The 19282-nt window shown below is 53.0% G+C and overlaps 9 protein-coding genes across 9 annotated transcripts; 2 read left to right on the top strand and 7 right to left on the bottom strand.

Moving 5' to 3' along the window:
• Positions 1-2626: 2626 nt before the first annotated feature.
• On the bottom strand, positions 2627-3019 carry LOC140117198 (histone H2A type 1-like). Its single transcript, XM_072133686.1, has one exon. The coding sequence runs from the start codon at positions 3017-3019 to the stop codon at positions 2627-2629; it is 393 nt and encodes a 130-aa protein (XP_071989787.1).
• A 290-nt stretch (positions 3020-3309) lies between these two features.
• LOC140117199 (histone H2B type 1-O-like) lies at positions 3310-4131 on the top strand. Its single transcript, XM_072133687.1, has one exon. The coding sequence runs from the start codon at positions 3329-3331 to the stop codon at positions 3707-3709; it is 381 nt and encodes a 126-aa protein (XP_071989788.1). The 5' UTR covers positions 3310-3328; the 3' UTR covers positions 3710-4131.
• Positions 4132-5190: 1059 nt separating this feature from the next.
• On the bottom strand, positions 5191-5579 carry LOC140117200 (histone H4). Its single transcript, XM_072133688.1, has one exon. The coding sequence runs from the start codon at positions 5554-5556 to the stop codon at positions 5245-5247; it is 312 nt and encodes a 103-aa protein (XP_071989789.1). The 5' UTR covers positions 5557-5579; the 3' UTR covers positions 5191-5244.
• Positions 5580-6191: 612 nt separating this feature from the next.
• Positions 6192-6872, bottom strand: LOC140117197 (histone H3). The gene has a single exon (XM_072133685.1). The coding sequence runs from the start codon at positions 6859-6861 to the stop codon at positions 6451-6453; it is 411 nt and encodes a 136-aa protein (XP_071989786.1). The 5' UTR covers positions 6862-6872; the 3' UTR covers positions 6192-6450.
• A 624-nt stretch (positions 6873-7496) lies between these two features.
• Positions 7497-8168, bottom strand: LOC140117196 (histone H1A-like). The gene has a single exon (XM_072133684.1). The coding sequence runs from the start codon at positions 8166-8168 to the stop codon at positions 7497-7499; it is 672 nt and encodes a 223-aa protein (XP_071989785.1).
• Positions 8169-14494: 6326 nt separating this feature from the next.
• Positions 14495-14942, bottom strand: LOC140117193 (histone H2A type 1-like). Its single transcript, XM_072133680.1, has one exon. The coding sequence runs from the start codon at positions 14940-14942 to the stop codon at positions 14550-14552; it is 393 nt and encodes a 130-aa protein (XP_071989781.1). The 3' UTR covers positions 14495-14549.
• Positions 14943-15231: 289 nt separating this feature from the next.
• On the top strand, positions 15232-16054 carry LOC140117194 (histone H2B type 1-O-like). Its single transcript, XM_072133681.1, has one exon. The coding sequence runs from the start codon at positions 15252-15254 to the stop codon at positions 15630-15632; it is 381 nt and encodes a 126-aa protein (XP_071989782.1). The 5' UTR covers positions 15232-15251; the 3' UTR covers positions 15633-16054.
• A 1058-nt stretch (positions 16055-17112) lies between these two features.
• LOC140117195 (histone H4) lies at positions 17113-17501 on the bottom strand. Its single transcript, XM_072133683.1, has one exon. The coding sequence runs from the start codon at positions 17476-17478 to the stop codon at positions 17167-17169; it is 312 nt and encodes a 103-aa protein (XP_071989784.1). The 5' UTR covers positions 17479-17501; the 3' UTR covers positions 17113-17166.
• Positions 17502-18113: 612 nt separating this feature from the next.
• LOC140117192 (histone H3) lies at positions 18114-18794 on the bottom strand. Its single transcript, XM_072133679.1, has one exon. The coding sequence runs from the start codon at positions 18781-18783 to the stop codon at positions 18373-18375; it is 411 nt and encodes a 136-aa protein (XP_071989780.1). The 5' UTR covers positions 18784-18794; the 3' UTR covers positions 18114-18372.
• Positions 18795-19282: the final 488 nt, after the last annotated feature.

Raw genomic sequence — 19282 nt, 5'->3', positions numbered from 1 at the left:
CACATGTCCAGTCTGTCGTTGAGACCAATTGGTCCTAGAGCCCCTGTGTGCAGTATCCATCTGCCTTCTTTTTGTAATAGGAGGCGCTGTCCGTCGCCTGAATCGCCTAAATTGGGTTATATCGCCCCAATGTTTCATGTGTTTGAACAAGCAAGTCAGAGCGCGAAACAGCTGCCGTGTACTTTGCGTCTACATGAGTCCCTACGTCTCTGCCTCCCCATACGGATCTGTGTGTAAGTATGTACTAATACATCGGATCAAGAAGGAGAAGTTTTGGTGAGTGCTGACCTACTGCTTTTCATAGTTTATACGGTTGAAAAAAGACACTTGTCCATCAAGTTCAACCGAGGAAGGGTAGGGATTGGATGAGGAAGGGATTTAGGGGAAACAATCCTAAATTTAGGGGAAACAATCCTAACTTTTCATATTACTCTTGGACTTTCATGAGATCTAGAGCACCACCGCTGTTTTCCTGTGTACGGATGATTTGACAGCCAAGATCAATACAATTAGAAGGGCAATTAAATACAGGCAGTCCCCGGGTTACGTACAAGATAGGGTCTGTAGGTTTGGTCTTAAGTTGAATTTGTATGTAAGTTGGAACTGTATATTTTATAATTGTAACTCCAGACAATTTTTTTTTTTTTTTTGTCTCTGTGACAATTGGATTTTAAAAATGTTGGGTTGTCATAAGAACCAGGATTAACAATAAATCTTAACTACAGACACATTTAATAACTGTTATAGCTGTTTATTGTAGCTTTGGACTAAAGTACAGTAAATTACCAATATCCTGAGGTCCGTTTGTAACTAGGGGTCGTCTTTAAGTCAGGTGTTCTTAAGTAGGGGACCGCCTGTATATACACACAGAGTGGTGCCGCTCACGCTTCTTCTTTTTGTTAAACCAAGGCTTTTGTGGGGAAGGCACTGTAAAAATGTTGGCTACTGTAAGGCCACTGTGACCCCGGGCAATGGGCTTGAAGAGAAATTAGACAAATTTGGGGCTTGATGGCGAGACCCAGAGGTCATGGAAGCCGTGAACGACTTCTGAATCTAAGTGCCACACTCCTACAGGTCAAGTTAGAAGAAACAACTCTTTACTTTTGGTGGTAACTCCAAATCCAGGTCTCCTTTGGTTAATAAATTTGATTTCCATTGTTTTTTTTTTTTTTGTTCTTCTAACCCCTTCACGCTCTGCGGGGAAAATATCCGCCACAGAGCTATATGAAGGGTGTATGAAGAGGATTCACGGGCTGAGCCTTCTTCATACAGAGTTGGGCTTTGCTGCATATTGCAAGCACCGACCACGGGTGCTAACCTATTCTCTGCCGCCGCCGGCACCTAAAACATGGCACCGCCACGTTTCTTCCGATCGCCGCTCCCCCGAACGTCATCGGGGGAGAACGGTGGCTTGGCGTCAATCAGTTGACATGACAGCCTCTGGTCTTCGTCAGACCCGAGGCAACATGGTTTCTGCGGGTTCGTTACAATGAGCCAGTGGCTCATTGTAATGAATCATATGCAAAAAACGCCATGTACTGCAATACAGTAGCATTGCAGTATATGGTAGGAACGACCGGACTATCTAGGGTTAATGTACCCTAGAGGGTCTAAGAAACAGAAAAAAAAGTTAAAAAAATGTAAAAAAATATTAAAATTTCAAATCACCCCCCCCCCCTTCCCTAGAACTGATATAAAACATAATAAACAGTAAATATCAAACACAAAAGGTATCGCCGCGTCGTAATATGAATAATAAATAACATCATGGGAAAGTAAAAATTTGTTACGCACAAAATAAGCCCTCGCACAGCTCTATACATGGAAAAATGAAAAAGTTCTGGAAGGTGGAGAGCGAGGAATGATTGAAAAAACCCTGCGTCCTTAAGGGGGTAATTTAGTTTTCAGTACATTTAACTTTGTACAGAACAAAGTATTCACTGAGGATATTTCATTCATTCATTTCTAGGACGTGTCATGTGAGCGCCACCTTTATTATTGTGAGCAGTGTATATGCGGCAGCCTCGGGCAAGGGCTGATCATTCCTGCAGCAGCACATCCTAAAAATCACAACGATCTGCATTTGCCACTGACTGAGCCAGATCAGGGCCTGATGGTGACCCGCACTGGGGTAGGTTCGTCTTCAGATGACATTTTGTGGAGAAACAAAAGCGTGTTGAGGGGGGAATATAGTGCAAACAGACCCCAAATCTGCCGCCGGGACGTTTAGTTCTCAGTCGCAGTTTGGGGGGGGGGGGGGGGGGGTGTTTGAATTTCCCGCTCGCTCTCCCCGTGTGACGTCAGCAGCCGCCATGTACACAGCACCGGGCCGTTAGCCGCACGTGAGGGAAGCGCAGCCGCAGCTCTGTCCCTGTGCGGAGGACGAGTGCCGCCCGTACATGGAGCGCGGGGCGAGCGTCCTCCTCCTCCGGCTGTAGAATAGTACAGTGGGACAGCGCAGACACATAGCGGTGCAGAGGAGAGTACAGGATCAGTACAGTATAGAGTGTGCGCGGTGTACCGGGGAGACACCCGGGGCTGCAGCTCTGTCAGGAGGGGGTGGGTGGCTCTTAGAAGAGCCTTTGTGTGTAGCGGGGATCGGGTGCTGGAGCAGTGACAGCGGCGCTCACTTGCTCTTGGCGGGCTTGCTGCTCTCGGTCTTCTTGGGCAGCAGCACGGCCTGGATGTTGGGCAGGACGCCTCCCTGGGCGATGGTGACTCCTCCCAGCAGCTTGTTGAGCTCCTCGTCGTTGCGCACAGCCAGCTGCAGGTGGCGGGGGATGATGCGGGTCTTCTTGTTGTCCCGGGCGGCGTTGCCGGCCAGCTCGAGGATCTCAGCGGTGAGGTACTCGAGCACGGCGGCCAGGTAGACGGGAGCGCCGGCCCCGACTCTCTCGGCGTAGTTGCCCTTGCGGAGGAGCCTGTGCACACGACCGACGGGGAACTGCAGACCGGCCCGAGATGAGCGGGTCTTGGCCTTAGCGCGGACCTTTCCTCCTTGTTTGCCACGTCCAGACATGATGCTAGAGATTCAGTACGACTGATGCCGCTCAGCCGCCTCCTGCCGCCTCTTATACCTTCCCGCCCGCTCCTCACTCTCTGTCATTGGCCGGATTGAAATCCTACCAATAGAGGCGCGGCTCATAGACTCACCAACCAGCATTAGGAGGCGTGGTTCAGCAGTGAACACGGATGACACGCCTCGCTCCTCCAATAGCAGGGCGAGCAGCCGGCGTCGCTCCTTTGCATAGCCCGGCTATAAATACCGCGGCGCGGGGAGGTGCGGGACATTGTTCTCCGTGTCTCGGATAATAGTAACCGCTGCATCATGCCTGATCCCGCCAAGTCCGCCCCAGCGCCCAAGAAGGGCTCCAAGAAAGCCGTCACTAAGGCCCAGAAGAAGGACGGCAAGAAGCGCAGGAAGACCAGGAAGGAGAGTTACGCCATCTACGTCTACAAGGTGCTCAAGCAGGTGCACCCCGACACCGGCATCTCCTCCAAGGCCATGGGTATCATGAACTCCTTCGTCAACGACATCTTCGAGCGCATCGCAGGGGAAGCCTCCCGCCTGGCTCACTACAACAAGCGCTCCACCATCACCTCCCGGGAGATCCAGACCGCCGTCCGCCTGCTGCTGCCCGGAGAGCTGGCCAAGCACGCCGTGTCCGAGGGCACCAAGGCCGTCACCAAGTACACCAGCGCCAAGTAAGCGGCCTCCCGCCTGCCTACCCGGCACCTCCAACACCCCAAAGGCTCTTCTAAGAGCCACCCACCCTCTCCACAACAGAGCTCACCCTTCTCTCTGACCGTTACCCCTGCTCGTTCTCGGGGTAGAACATACCGTTACCCCCACCCCTTGTGTGTATCTCCATCAACCGTTTCTACCGTCTCTGTTAGGTGAGATGTGGCGGTCCCTGCTGCTCATTCCATCCCGGGTACAATCTGGGGGCCAGTGATGCATGGACATAAGGCGCAATGTCATTCCTTCCCTCGGCCTCTGTACAGGAAGAGATGGGCGCGATCATGTACACAGCCATATTATATGGCAATTGGTGCATAAAAGAAAGAATGGGGAACTTGCAGCGTCTCCTGGTGTCCAAGCGGATGCTTGGGTAAGACACTGGGAGGCGGCCGGCCTGGATAAATGGCCAGGGGGGGGGTGGGTGACAGGCAGGCGCGCGCCCGCTCGTCAGTGTTGTCAGACTGACGGCTTTTATTAGACCGATCTCGAGGAAAAAAAAAAACATTTTAACCAAAAAGTATGAAGGAAATATAGCTTTATTAACTGACAAATGAAACACAATTAAAAACAAATAACAGGCTGGTCACATAAAAGGAAAACAAGGACACCACACAAAATCAGACAAATGATACAGGATGATATATATAGGGGTAGGTGCTGCTCTACTAAGAGAGATGTGCACAGAGGGGTATGCTATTACTTCAAGAGAAAATGTTTCTAGGGTCACATGGGACAAATATATATAATATTTAAAGTGCATAGTGCCTATAATTCCCAAATACAACCTTAAATTGGTTCACATATTGTGCTTCCCAAAACGGACATACCTTACTGCTAAAACGTATGAATTTGTTATAGCCTATTGCAATAGGGTCCAGGATAACATATTGCACATACACCCATTATCAGTAGTTCACCTGCAGTCTTTTATTAGAGTAGATGCGGAGCCCCGTCCAGGAAGCCCCGAGTGATTGTGTGTGTGTGTGTGACGCCCTGTGGTGTATCAGAAGCTTCTTGCGGCCGTGCAGTGTCCCGGGGCCCTATAACGCGTGACAAGGCTTACACCTCAGCAGATGCCCGGGCAGTGCATAGACACTCAATGTCATGGCTGTCGCAGCGTCATCGCATCGGTAGGAGAAGCCATGAGCGACAGCGCGGCTCCGGTGTGCGGAGGGATTCAGCGGGAAACTCAAATCTGACTCTCGCGCGAACAACCATATGCACACCGTGTAGTGCCCGCGGTATCTCAATCAGTCGCTCGTGCCCTCTCATAAGCCTCCCCCGTTAATTAAGAGATCATCCGCACTGCGGCGGCCCGGGGATAAGTTAGGTGTCTATTGCGCCATCACATTCCGTAGTGCATCACAGGAGATCTATAGGGGCAAGGGGATTACAGACAGCGGTATGAAACAAGCAGCAGAGTGCGAGCTCTTCTCTAGGAGGAGGTGGGTGGCTCTGAAAAGAGCCTTTGGGGGTGAGATGGAGCCGGGTGGGTACGAGTCTTAACCTCCGAAGCCGTAGAGAGTGCGGCCCTGGCGCTTGAGCGCGTACACCACGTCCATGGCGGTGACGGTCTTCCTCTTGGCGTGCTCGGTGTAGGTGACGGCGTCACGGATGACGTTCTCCAGGAACACCTTGAGGACGCCGCGGGTCTCCTCGTAGATGAGGCCGGAGATACGCTTGACTCCTCCTCTGCGAGCCAGGCGGCGGATGGCGGGCTTGGTGATTCCCTGGATGTTATCACGCAGCACCTTCCTGTGCCTCTTGGCGCCTCCTTTTCCAAGACCCTTTCCTCCTTTGCCGCGTCCAGACATGATCTCTGTTTCGTGAAAGACAGTGAATGTTGTTTCTTCTGCCGAGGTCTCCTTTATATACACAGTGAGACGACCAGATAGAGAACTACTGGTGTGACGAAAGGGGCGTGCCCTTATTCTCTCCTCCCCTGACCACCTATTGGCTGAACACTGAACGTGTCATAATTTTGAATTCCCCGCTCTTTCTACAATCCCTGCTACATCGCTGTGTGTGGAGAGCACAAAGACTCCCGCCTCATGAGAGCGGCGGATAAACTGAGGGAGGGGTGCACATCTACATGTAAATGTTATATAGAAAGTGCAGATCTAACTGTAAATGGAGATGAAATATAGAGATTGCGGATCTAGAACTAGGACTAGAGTCGCCGAGGAGCGCAGTAGTGGCTTGCGACCACCTCTGGCGGTAATCAGGGAGGCTGAGAACCCAAACGGCTCGCACTGTGACCAGAGGGAGAGAACGGGGAGCGCAGCTGTGTGAGGTTTATGACCTGTGCTGTGGCAGGACACGCTCCATACTGTTCATATTTTTTCTGTATAGCACCATCATACTGTAGCGCTATACAAATAACACGGGACATATACAAACATATCTATAGTAGTATTTTTTTATTTTTTTTTTTTAAATATGTATGTATTGTGTCGCTGGGCAGCGATTCCTGTCCTGGGGAGGAGGGGACATCGCTGACAGCACTAGAAGCCGGGGGAGGAGCGCAGCGTCTCCCTGCAGACAGATATGAGGCCTTAGAGGATAGGAGCGGCTGCAAAAGAGCGGTCATAGAAGGGTTCACGTGGGGTGTGAGGAGGTGGGGGTTATTGAGCTCGTCCTGTGGAGGATGTGGGTGGCTCTGAAAAGAGCCTTTGTGTTGTGTAGGACGGTACCCGCCCGGGGAGGACTTAGGCCCTCTCGCCGCGGATCCTGCGGGCCAGCTGGATGTCTTTGGGCATGATGGTGACTCTCTTGGCGTGGATGGCGCACAGGTTAGTGTCCTCGAAGAGGCCGACCAGATAGGCCTCGCTGGCCTCCTGCAGCGCCATGACTGCAGAGCTCTGGAAGCGCAGGTCGGTCTTGAAGTCCTGAGCGATCTCTCTGACCAGGCGCTGGAAGGGCAGCTTCCTGATGAGCAGCTCGGTGGACTTCTGGTAACGGCGGATCTCGCGGAGAGCCACGGTGCCGGGGCGGTAGCGGTGAGGCTTCTTGACTCCGCCGGTGGCGGGCGCGCTCTTCCTGGCGGCCTTGGTAGCCAGCTGCTTGCGGGGCGCTTTGCCTCCGGTGGACTTGCGGGCGGTCTGCTTGGTTCTGGCCATGGTTCTCTCTCACACACAAATAGCGGTGATATGAGGAAACGGGAACTGAGCGCAATATTTATGCTCCAGCACTCGTTCTCATTGGCTCAGGTGTAGCCCGCCCATTGACTCCGTTGGCTCGTTCGTAAACCCGCCTAAACAAGGGGAAAGACAGCGAGCAGCCATTGGCTAATTGAGGCCGATAGACGTAACTTCCGGTGATAACGTCCCCTCCCGCCTGGAAGTGTCAACCGCTGCCCCAATCACTGCAGAGCGCTCCCCCCGCACCTGTCACCATCCACACAGGGCACTGCCAGTGCCTCCACCCTCAGCAGCATGCAGGGTGCGCGGGCACATAGACCCCCATCACCTCCCGCTCTCTACTCTGCGGCCCCGTCCCCTGTAGACGCTGTAAGCCCTCGCCCCCTCCCGGGATGCTCTGTCCCCCCCATAGTGAGCGGACGACTCATGTGGAAGTCCGGCCACGTCCCCGGGAGTGTGACGCTGGTGGCGGCGGCGGGGGGCTGGAGGGGTATGACCCGGCGGCTTATACTGTGCGGCGGGCTGTGGGTAAGAGCTCTGTCGGGGAGGAGGTGGTGGCTCTGAGAAGAGCCTTTGTGGGGGGTTTATATGGAAGGGCACAGGCCGGCTCCCGCTTACTTCTTGGCCGCGGGCTTCTTGGCTTTAGTAGCGGCCTTCTTCTTAGCCGGGCTCTTGGCGGCAGCAGCTTTGGGCTTGGCCGCCTTCTTAGCCGGGCTCTTGGTGACTTTCTTGGGCTTCGGGGCGGCCTTGGGCTTCTTGGCCGCTTTCTTGGGGCTCTTGGCCGCCGCTGCTGCAGGCTTCTTGGCCTTTTTGGGGCTCTTGGCGGCGCTGGGAGCCTTCTTGGGCTTCTTAGGAGACTTGGGCGCTTTCTTGGCGCTGGCGGCGGCCGGCTTCTTGGGCTTGGCCGCTGCGGGCTTCTTCTTGGCCGCCTTGTCCTTGGTGTCGAGCTGCTTCTTGTTGAGCTTGAAGGAGCCGGAGGCGCCGCTGCCTTTGACCTGGAGCAGGGTGCCCTTGGTGACCTGCGCCTTGATGGCCAGCTTGAGGCGGCCGTTGTTCTTGTCGACGTCGTAGCCGCCGGCAGCCAGGGCCTTCTTGAGGGCGGCCAGGGACACCCCGCTGCGCTCCTTGGAGGCGGACACGGCTTTGATGATGAGCTCGGAGACGCTGGGGCCGGAGGGCTTCTTGGCGCTCTTCTTGGCGGCAGCGGCCTTCTTGGGCTGCTTCTTGGCCTTGGCGGCCGGTTCGGCGGCAGGGGGAGCTGCGGCGGCGGGCGCGGTTTCTGCCATCTTCAGATATGAAGGGACTCGCACACAAAACTCTGCTGACAGTTCGTGAATCGCGAGCAGCGCGCTCTCCGGCCTCTTATATCTACAACGGCGGCGCTCTGATTGGCTGCCGAGTGGCATCGTCCTCCGCTCCTATTGGCTGACACTGAGCGCCGCTGCCGACTGTCAGTGCTTGAGCGAAGCTCCGCTCTGCCCGTGTGCTTCCCTGCCCGGGAGAGCAGCCCCTTAGCGGACACCAGCGGACAGGCCCGCGCGCTCCCCCCCTGACTCCCCACTCCCCGACAACCTCTGTGACCGTGTGCAGCCGTCACTGGCGGAGGCGCTGGGCGGGAGCCGGCAGGGGGGCCCCGGGATCTCCGCCATGGTCCTCCCGATCCGCGCGTCGCCGTGATTGTGCGGAGATAGCACTGGCGCGGGAGCTGCCGGCTTCTCCTCCCCGCACTTGTCACCGTCACTGGGATCTTCCCCACAGGATCTGCCGCGCACAAGTCTTATTGTCCCATCCGGGGAAGAGCTGGGGCTGCCGAGAGCGCGGGAGGGTAACACACAGGCGGCCCCGGCCTCCCCGTCCTGCCCTGTCCATGGATAGGACATCACGAGGAGCTGTCACCGGCCCCGGCCCCGTCCACAGGAAGATCCAAGGAGGCTGCAGCCACAATGTATCATCATCCAGTGCCCCCTGCATCATCCCTATCATCATCCAGTGCCCCCTGCATCATCCCTATCATCATCCAGTGCCCCCTACATCTACACTATCATCATCCAGAGCCCCATGCATCATCACTATCATCATCCAGTGCCCCTTGCATCAACACTATCAATATCCAGTGCCCACTACATCTACACTATCATCATCCAGAGCCCCATGCATCATCACTATCATCATCCAGTGCCCCCTACATCATCAATATCATCATCCAGTGCCCCCTACATCATCACTATCATCATCCAGTGCCCCCTACCTCATCACTATCATCATCCAGTGCCCCCTGCATCATCACTATCATCATCCAGTGCCCCCTACATCATCACTATCATCATCCAGTGCCCCCTGCATCATCACTATCATCATCCAGTGCCCCCTGCATCATCACTATCATCATCCAGTGCCCCCTACATCATCACTATCATCATCCAGTGCCCCCTGCATCATCACTATCATCATCCAGTGCCCCCTGCATCATCACTATCATCATTCAGTGCCCCCTGCATCATCACTATCATCATCCAGTGCCCCCTGCAAAAGTACTACAATCATTTTGTTTTGTCGTATTGGTATATTTATATATATATATATATATATATATGTGTGTGTGTGTGTGTGTGTGGTAGGAGGGGGGGGGGGGGGTTAGGTATGTATGATATGTGTAGGTAAAACAGCCCGGTCAGCTGTGGTGTGAGGGGTACAGCCATGGATTGGCTCACAGGTGGAGCGTTGAATCTCAATATGTGATAAACAAGACAAAGGTGACCTAGCACAGCCCAGTCAAGTATAGCTTGACAGTCAAGTATATGTGGCAGAAAAATACATTCTGTTATCCAGTTGGAATTATAATGAAAGTGACTGTGTTTTTCTTAGGGGCGCAGTGGGGAGATGTCACTTTGGCTCCTCATAGAAAGTCTGGTGAAAAATTATGCAACAATAAGTCATGGCGGGGAAAGTCCACCATGAAGTTCTGAAACCAGTGGAGAAGACATGTCACCTATGAAGTCCAAAATTCTACTCCTACCTGTGACAAATCAGTACTGTAGTCACAGACTAGCCACTTAGATTGTGGAACAACTCTCTGCTTACATAGTGTGATTTAGTGTAGAGTCAGTTGGGACCGTGGACTTGGCTCACTGAGTATGGAAACCCTGAGGTGGGGTTGGCCTAGAAAGACAAGTTTCAAGATGGAGTTCACTGTGAGGAAGACGCTGTGCTCCTGGGGGCTGCTTCCAGCAGGCGGAAGGCATTTTCAAGTTGGACTAGTGTCTGACCAGTAGCAATGTTAAAACTTTTAAACATGAATACCCCCTTCTGCAAACGTCGTCGTCGTCGACGGCGGCGGCAAAAGGAATTGGAAAGTGGACTGATCCATTGCATCCCCTGTGAAGGGGAGAACGAGTCAGTTATTTACACTTTATTTTTTGGTCTCAGAAGAGGTAAGGGTGATGGTACAATCCATAAGTTCTCCTACGAAGGAGGTTGGTGTAGCCCATTTCTTCTTTCTCTCAGAGGAGGAAGTGTGAAGGTGGTGGGCGCTCCCGATCTGCGCCTGGCAGTGAATGTGCTTCCCCTCCCCCTCCCCGCCGCGGCGCTTGTAGGCGATCTTTCAAGTTGTGGTGCGGGGCTGCATTTTACCTGTGACCCTGCCGTCTCCATCATCTCTCGCAGGCCGGTCAGATGAAGGCCCTTTGCAGGCAGCACGATCATAGTAAAGCACCTGCCTGGCACGATCACTGCCTTCAGGGTCCGTAGGCCGGGAAAGGCCTTTGACTTGTGGTGGGGGTGACCCCGCGCGGGGAAGTGTCTGGACGCCACAAGCAACAGAAGAGTCCCGCTCACAATCAGCGCTCAGCTTTCATTTTCCCACAGCAGTGTATAAAATGGGAGCAGGGAGCAGGGAGCAGGAGTCTGACGACGAGTTCTTCCTTTATTTTTGTTGCAGCTGCTGTGGGAAACTGTGACTATTGGCTGTTGTGGGCCAATGTACTGTGACTACTGGCTACTGTGGCGTTGTGTGGGACACTCTGATTATTATGGCTACTGTGTGGCTCTGGTTATTGTGGGGGCGCTGTGCTTAATTTGGGTGATGCGTGGGACACCAGGACTGTATTGGCTATTGTGGGGCCGGCTTATGGCTAATGTGGTAAAACCACAATTTGGCCACAGTTGGGTCACTGCGACGACAGTGGCTGCTCTGAGGGCACTCTGACAATATTCTCTACGCTGGGGTCACTGTGAACATAGTCTACTTGGGGGCAACATGGTTATATTGGCTACCCTGAGGTTAGGTGCTGTGACTTTTTTGGCTAGGGTAAGATCTGGCACTGTAAAAATACTGGCCAATGCGAAAGCCTCTTCCTTCTTCTCACGCTCCTATTGGTGCCTAGCGGCACTCAGCTATTTGCTGGTGATATTACTCCTCTGTCCTCACAGCGTGTATCCGCACCACTAAACATAAAGACAAAGTAAGTAAAATATTCACACGCTTATGTGGATCTCGTTCCTGTCGACTCCTCCATCCGGGGGTATGACGCGCATCCAGAACCGCCCCCTAACGGCATCAGCTGGGGGGGTGACACTGGTATCGCGTCCATTGTAATGCGGTTCCCTTGGGATTCACTGGTGATCTCAAAGGTATATGGCGATTTCTACAGAGAGCGCTGGAGTGATATGTGCGTATGATAACACGAGTGGGGCTTAGAATAGAGCGCGATGGGGGAAATATTCTTGGCGATCTTATACGGGGTACCTTTTTTCCGGTCGATTAGCCACTCGCATATATACTGGTAAATTATTGTGTACCAATGGGTACGACATAGGGGCCCCTGGATAGAGACAAGGTTCCTTTCCCTACAGGAGGGCCCTCTGCTCTAATGCTATCAATGTCCAGTGCCACTTTTACATTCTTTTTCTGACATCACTATTCACATCCGTTATTTGCATCAATTATTAAGCATTTCATGTTGTAGTATTGTTGAATTTGCGTATCGGGAAGATGCATTACTTGCAAGGACTTATGACCTAAAAAAAAAACAAAAAAAAAAACACATGTCCAGTCTGTCGTTGAGACCAATTGGTCCTAGAGCCCCTGTGTGCAGTATCCATCTGCCTTCTTTTTGTAATAGGAGGCGCTGTCCGTCGCCTGAATCGCCTAAATTGGGTTATATCGCCCCAATGTTTCATGTGTTTGAACAAGCAAGTCAGAGCGCGAAACAGCTGCCGTGTACTTTGCGTCTACATGAGTCCCTACGTCTCTGCCTCCCCATACGGATCTGTGTGTAAGTATGTACTAATACATCGGATCAAGAAGGAGAAGTTTTGGTGAGTGCTGACCTACTGCTTTTCATAGTTTATACGGTTGAAAAAAGACACTTGTCCATCAAGTTCAACCGAGGAAGGGTAGGGATTGGATGAGGAAGGGATTTAGGGGAAACAATCCTAAATTTAGGGGAAACAATCCTAACTTTTCATATTACTCTTGGACTTTCATGAGATCTAGAGCACCACCGCTGTTTTCCTGTGTACGGATGATTTGACAGCCAAGATCAATACAATTAGAAGGGCAATTAAATACAGGCAGTCCCCGGGTTACGTACAAGATAGGGTCTGTAGGTTTGGTCTTAAGTTGAATTTGTATGTAAGTTGGAACTGTATATTTTATAATTGTAACTCCAGACAATTTTTTTTTTTTTTTTGTCTCTGTGACAATTGGATTTTAAAAATGTTGGGTTGTCATAAGAACCAGGATTAACAATAAATCTTAACTACAGACACATTTAATAACTGTTATAGCTGTTTATTGTAGCTTTGGACTAAAGTACAGTAAATTACCAATATCCTGAGGTCCGTTTGTAACTAGGGGTCGTCTTTAAGTCAGGTGTTCTTAAGTAGGGGACCGCCTGTATATACACACAGAGTGGTGCCGCTCACGCTTCTTCTTTTTGTTAAACCAAGGCTTTTGTGGGGAAGGCACTGTAAAAATGTTGGCTACTGTAAGGCCACTGTGACCCCGGGCAATGGGCTTGAAGAGAAATTAGACAAATTTGGGGCTTGATGGCGAGACCCAGAGGTCATGGAAGCCGTGAACGACTTCTGAATCTAAGTGCCACACTCCTACAGGTCAAGTTAGAAGAAACAACTCTTTACTTTTGGTGGTAACTCCAAATCCAGGTCTCCTTTGGTTAATAAATTTGATTTCCATTGTTTTTTTTTTTTTTTGTTCTTCTAACCCCTTCACGCTCTGCGGGGAAAATATCCGCCACAGAGCTATATGAAGGGTGTATGAAGAGGATTCACGGGCTGAGCCTTCTTCATACAGAGTTGGGCTTTGCTGCATATTGCAAGCACCGACCACGGGTGCTAACCTATTCTCTGCCGCCGCCGGCACCTAAAACATGGCACCGCCACGTTTCTTCCGATCGCCGCTCCCCCGAACGTCATCGGGGGAGAACGGTGGCTTGGCGTCAATCAGTTGACATGACAGCCTCTGGTCTTCGTCAGACCCGAGGCAACATGGTTTCTGCGGGTTCGTTACAATGAGCCAGTGGCTCATTGTAATGAATCATATGCAAAAAACGCCATGTACTGCAATACAGTAGCATTGCAGTATATGGTAGGAACGACCGGACTATCTAGGGTTAATGTACCCTAGAGGGTCTAAGAAACAGAAAAAAAAGTTAAAATGTAAAAAAATATTAAAATTTCAAATCACCCCCCCCCCCCTTCCCTAGAACTGATATAAAACATAATAAACAGTAAATATCAAACACAAAAGGTATCGCCGCGTCGTAATATGAATAATAAATAACATCATGGGAAAGTAAAAATTTGTTACGCACAAAATAAGCCCTCGCACAGCTCTATACATGGAAAAATGAAAAAGTTCTGGAAGGTGGAGAGCGAGGAATGATTGAAAAAACCCTGCGTCCTTAAGGGGGTAATTTAGTTTTCAGTACATTTAACTTTGTACAGAACAAAGTATTCACTGAGGATATTTCATTCATTCATTTCTAGGACGTGTCATGTGAGCGCCACCTTTATTATTGTGAGCAGTGTATATGCGGCAGCCTCGGGCAAGGGCTGATCATTCCTGCAGCAGCACATCCTAAAAATCACAACGATCTGCATTTGCCACTGACTGAGCCAGATCAGGGCCTGATGGTGACCCGCACTGGGGTAGGTTCGTCTTCAGATGACATTTTGTGGAGAAACAAAAGCGTGTTGAGGGGGGAATATAGTGCAAACAGACCCCAAATCTGCCGCCGGGACGTTTAGTTCTCAGTCGCAGTTTGGGGGGGGGGGGGGTGTTTGAATTTCCCGCTCGCTCTCCCCGTGTGACGTCAGCAGCCGCCATGTACACAGCACCGGGCCGTTAGCCGCACGTGAGGGAAGCGCAGCCGCAGCTCTGTCCCTGTGCGGAGGACGAGTGCCGCCCGTACATGGAGCGCGGGGCGAGCGTCCTCCTCCTCCTCCGGCTGTAGAATAGTACAGAGTGTGACAGCGCAGACACATAGCGGTGCAGAGGAGAGTACAGGATCAGTACAGTATAGAGAGTGTGTGCGGTGTACCGGGGAGACACCCGGGGCTGCAGCTCTGTCAGGAGGGGGTGGGTGGCTCTTAGAAGAGCCTTTGTGTGTAGCGGGGATCGGGTGCTGGAGCAGTGACAGCGGCGCTCACTTGCTCTTGGCGGGCTTGCTGCTCTCGGTCTTCTTGGGCAGCAGCACGGCCTGGATGTTGGGCAGGACGCCTCCCTGGGCGATGGTGACTCCTCCCAGCAGCTTGTTGAGCTCCTCGTCGTTGCGCACAGCCAGCTGCAGGTGGCGGGGGATGATGCGGGTCTTCTTGTTGTCCCGGGCGGCGTTGCCGGCCAGCTCGAGGATCTCAGCGGTGAGGTACTCGAGCACGGCGGCCAGGTAGACGGGAGCGCCGGCCCCGACTCTCTCGGCGTAGTTGCCCTTGCGGAGGAGCCTGTGCACACGACCGACGGGGAACTGCAGACCGGCCCGAGATGAGCGGGTCTTGGCCTTAGCGCGGACCTTTCCTCCTTGTTTGCCACGTCCAGACATGATGCTAGAGATTCAGTACGACTGATGCCGCTCAGCCGCCTCCTGCCGCCTCTTATACCTTCCCGCCCGCTCCTCACTCTCTGTCATTGGCCGGATTGAAATCCTACCAATAGAGGCGCGGCTCATAGACTCACCAACCAGCATTAGGAGGCGTGGTTCAGCAGTGAACACGGATGACACGCCTCGCTCCTCCAATAGCAGGGCGAGCAGCCGGCGTCGCTCCTTTGCATAGCCCGGCTATAAATACCGCGGCGCGGGGAGGTGCGGGACATTGTTCTCCGTGTCTCGGATAATAGTAACCGCTGCATCATGCCTGATCCCGCCAAGTCCGCCCCAGCGCCCAAGAAGGGCTCCAAGAAAGCCGTCACTAAGGCCCAGAAGAAGGACGGCAAGAAGCGCAGGAAGACCAGGAAGGAGAGTTACGCCATCTACGTCTACAAGGTGCTCAAGCAGGTGCACCCCGACACCGGCATCTCCTCCAAGGCCATGGGTATCATGAACTCCTTCGTCAACGACATCTTCGAGCGCATCGCAGGGGAAGCCTCCCGCCTGGCTCACTACAACAAGCGCTCCACCATCACCTCCCGGGAGATCCAGACCGCCGTCCGCCTGCTGCTGCCCGGAGAGCTGGCCAAGCACGCCGTGTCCGAGGGCACCAAGGCCGTCACCAAGTACACCAGCGCCAAGTAAGCGGCCTCCCGCCTGCCTACCCGGCACCTCCAACACCCCAAAGGCTCTTCTAAGAGCCACCCACCCTCTCCACAACAGAGCTCACCCTTCTCTCTGACCGTTACCCCTGCTCGTTCTCGGGGTAGAACATACCGTTACCCCCACCCCTTGTGTGTATCTCCATCAACCGTTTCTACCGTCTCTGTTAGGTGAGATGTGGCGGTCCCTGCTGCTCATTCCATCCCGGGTACAATCTGGGGGCCAGTGATGCATGGACATAAGGCGCAATGTCATTCCTTCCCTCGGCCTCTGTACAGGAAGAGATGGGCGCGATCATGTACACAGCCATATTATATGGCAATTGGTGCATAAAAGAAAGAATGGGGAACTTGCAGCGTCTCCTGGTGTCCAAGCGGATGCTTGGGTAAGACACTGGGAGGCGGCCGGCCTGGATAAATGGCCAGGGGGGGGTGGGTGACAGGCAGGCGCGCGCCCGCTCGTCAGTGTTGTCAGACTGACGGCTTTTATTAGACCGATCTCGAGGAAAAAAAAAAACATTTTAACCAAAAAGTATGAAGGAAATATAGCTTTATTAACTGACAAATGAAACACAATTAAAAACAAATAACAGGCTGGTCACATAAAAGGAAAACAAGGACACCACACAAAATCAGACAAATGATACAGGATGATATATATAGGGGTAGGTGCTGCTCTACTAAGAGAGATGTGCACAGAGGGGTATGCTATTACTTCAAGAGAAAATGTTTCTAGGGTCACATGGGACAAATATATATAATATTTAAAGTGCATAGTGCCTATAATTCCCAAATACAACCTTAAATTGGTTCACATATTGTGCTTCCCAAAACGGACATACCTTACTGCTAAAACGTATGAATTTGTTATAGCCTATTGCAATAGGGTCCAGGATAACATATTGCACATACACCCATTATCAGTAGTTCACCTGCAGTCTTTTATTAGAGTAGATGCGGAGCCCCGTCCAGGAAGCCCCGAGTGATTGTGTGTGTGTGTGTGACGCCCTGTGGTGTATCAGAAGCTTCTTGCGGCCGTGCAGTGTCCCGGGGCCCTATAACGCGTGACAAGGCTTACACCTCAGCAGATGCCCGGGCAGTGCATAGACACTCAATGTCATGGCTGTCGCAGCGTCATCGCATCGGTAGGAGAAGCCATGAGCGACAGCGCGGCTCCGGTGTGCGGAGGGATTCAGCGGGAAACTCAAATCTGACTCTCGCGCGAACAACCATATGCACACCGTGTAGTGCCCGCGGTATCTCAATCAGTCGCTCGTGCCCTCTCATAAGCCTCCCCCGTTAATTAAGAGATCATCCGCACTGCGGCGGCCCGGGGATAAGTTAGGTGTCTATTGCGCCATCACATTCCGTAGTGCATCACAGGAGATCTATAGGGGCAAGGGGATTACAGACAGCGGTATGAAACAAGCAGCAGAGTGCGAGCTCTTCTCTAGGAGGAGGTGGGTGGCTCTGAAAAGAGCCTTTGGGGGTGAGATGGAGCCGGGTGGGTACGAGTCTTAACCTCCGAAGCCGTAGAGAGTGCGGCCCTGGCGCTTGAGCGCGTACACCACGTCCATGGCGGTGACGGTCTTCCTCTTGGCGTGCTCGGTGTAGGTGACGGCGTCACGGATGACGTTCTCCAGGAACACCTTGAGGACGCCGCGGGTCTCCTCGTAGATGAGGCCGGAGATACGCTTGACTCCTCCTCTGCGAGCCAGGCGGCGGATGGCGGGCTTGGTGATTCCCTGGATGTTATCACGCAGCACCTTCCTGTGCCTCTTGGCGCCTCCTTTTCCAAGACCCTTTCCTCCTTTGCCGCGTCCAGACATGATCTCTGTTTCGTGAAAGACAGTGAATGTTGTTTCTTCTGCCGAGGTCTCCTTTATATACACAGTGAGACGACCAGATAGAGAACTACTGGTGTGACGAAAGGGGCGTGCCCTTATTCTCTCCTCCCCTGACCACCTATTGGCTGAACACTGAACGTGTCATAATTTTGAATTCCCCGCTCTTTCTACAATCCCTGCTACATCGCTGTGTGTGGAGAGCACAAAGACTCCCGCCTCATGAGAGCGGCGGATAAACTGAGGGAGGGGTGCACATCTACATGTAAATGTTATATAGAAAGTGCAGATCTAACTGTAAATGGAGATGAAATATAGAGATTGCGGATCTAGAACTAGGACTAGAGTCGCCGAGGAGCGCAGTAGTGGCTTGCGACCACCTCTGGCGGTAATCAGGGAGGCTGAGAACCCAAACGGCTCGCACTGTGACCAGAGGGAGAGAACGGGGAGCGCAGCTGTGTGAGGTTTATGACCTGTGCTGTGGCAGGACACGCTCCATACTGTTCATATTTTTTCTGTATAGCACCATCATACTGTAGCGCTATACAAATAACACGGGACATATACAAACATATCTATAGTAGTATTTTTTTATTTTTTTTTTTTAAATATGTATGTATTGTGTCGCTGGGCAGCGATTCCTGTCCTGGGGAGGAGGGGACATCGCTGACAGCACTAGAAGCCGGGGGAGGAGCGCAGCGTCTCCCTGCAGACAGATATGAGGCCTTAGAGGATAGGAGCGGCTGCAAAAGAGCGGTCATAGAAGGGTTCACGTGGGGTGTGAGGAGGTGGGGGTTATTGAGCTCGTCCTGTGGAGGATGTGGGTGGCTCTGAAAAGAGCCTTTGTGTTGTGTAGGACGGTACCCGCCCGGGGAGGACTTAGGCCCTCTCGCCGCGGATCCTGCGGGCCAGCTGGATGTCTTTGGGCATGATGGTGACTCTCTTGGCGTGGATGGCGCACAGGTTAGTGTCCTCGAAGAGGCCGACCAGATAGGCCTCGCTGGCCTCCTGCAGCGCCATGACTGCAGAGCTCTGGAAGCGCAGGTCGGTCTTGAAGTCCTGAGCGATCTCTCTGACCAGGCGCTGGAAGGGCAGCTTCCTGATGAGCAGCTCGGTGGACTTCTGGTAACGGCGGATCTCGCGGAGAGCCACGGTGCCGGGGCGGTAGCGGTGAGGCTTCTTGACTCCGCCGGTGGCGGGCGCGCTCTTCCTGGCGGCCTTGGTAGCCAGCTGCTTGCGGGGCGCTTTGCCTCCGGTGGACTTGCGGGCGGTCTGCTTGGTTCTGGCCATGGTTCTCTCTCACACACAAATAGCGGTGATATGAGGAAACGGGAACTGAGCGCAATATTTATGCTCCAGCACTCGTTCTCATTGGCTCAGGTGTAGCCCGCCCATTGACTCCGTTGGCTCGTTCGTAAACCCGCCTAAACAAGGGGAAAGACAGCGAGCAGCCATTGGCTAATTGAGGCCGATAGACGTAACTTCCGGTGATAACGTCCCCTCCCGCCTGGAAGTGTCAACCGCTGCCCCAATCACTGCAGAGCGCTCCCCCCGCACCTGTCACCATCCACACAGGGCACTGCCAGTGCCTCCACCCTCAGCAGCATGCAGGGTGCGCGGGCACATAGACCCCCATCACCTCCCGCTCACTACTCTGCGGCCCCGTCCCACTGTAGACGCTGTAAGCCCTCGCCCCCTCCCGGGATGCTCTGTCCCCCCCATAGTGAGCGGACGACTCATGTGGAAGTCCGGCCACGTCCCCGGGAGTGTGACGCTGGTGGCGGCGGCG

Source organism: Engystomops pustulosus, chromosome 2 (genome assembly GCF_040894005.1).
Source record: "Engystomops pustulosus chromosome 2, aEngPut4.maternal, whole genome shotgun sequence".
Lineage (NCBI taxonomy): Eukaryota > Metazoa > Chordata > Amphibia > Anura > Leptodactylidae > Engystomops > Engystomops pustulosus.
Note: the sequence above shows the minus strand (reverse complement) of the source record. Positions and strands in the feature narration are given on the sequence as shown.

Coding starts and splice junctions, on each gene's coding strand:
- LOC140117198 (XM_072133686.1), bottom strand. CDS start 3,019: ATGTCTGGACGTGGCAAACAAGGAGGAAAGGTCCGCGCTAAGGCCAAG.
- LOC140117199 (XM_072133687.1), top strand. CDS start 3,329: ATGCCTGATCCCGCCAAGTCCGCCCCAGCGCCCAAGAAGGGCTCCAAG.
- LOC140117200 (XM_072133688.1), bottom strand. CDS start 5,556: ATGTCTGGACGCGGCAAAGGAGGAAAGGGTCTTGGAAAAGGAGGCGCC.
- LOC140117197 (XM_072133685.1), bottom strand. CDS start 6,861: ATGGCCAGAACCAAGCAGACCGCCCGCAAGTCCACCGGAGGCAAAGCG.
- LOC140117196 (XM_072133684.1), bottom strand. CDS start 8,168: ATGGCAGAAACCGCGCCCGCCGCCGCAGCTCCCCCTGCCGCCGAACCG.
- LOC140117193 (XM_072133680.1), bottom strand. CDS start 14,942: ATGTCTGGACGTGGCAAACAAGGAGGAAAGGTCCGCGCTAAGGCCAAG.
- LOC140117194 (XM_072133681.1), top strand. CDS start 15,252: ATGCCTGATCCCGCCAAGTCCGCCCCAGCGCCCAAGAAGGGCTCCAAG.
- LOC140117195 (XM_072133683.1), bottom strand. CDS start 17,478: ATGTCTGGACGCGGCAAAGGAGGAAAGGGTCTTGGAAAAGGAGGCGCC.
- LOC140117192 (XM_072133679.1), bottom strand. CDS start 18,783: ATGGCCAGAACCAAGCAGACCGCCCGCAAGTCCACCGGAGGCAAAGCG.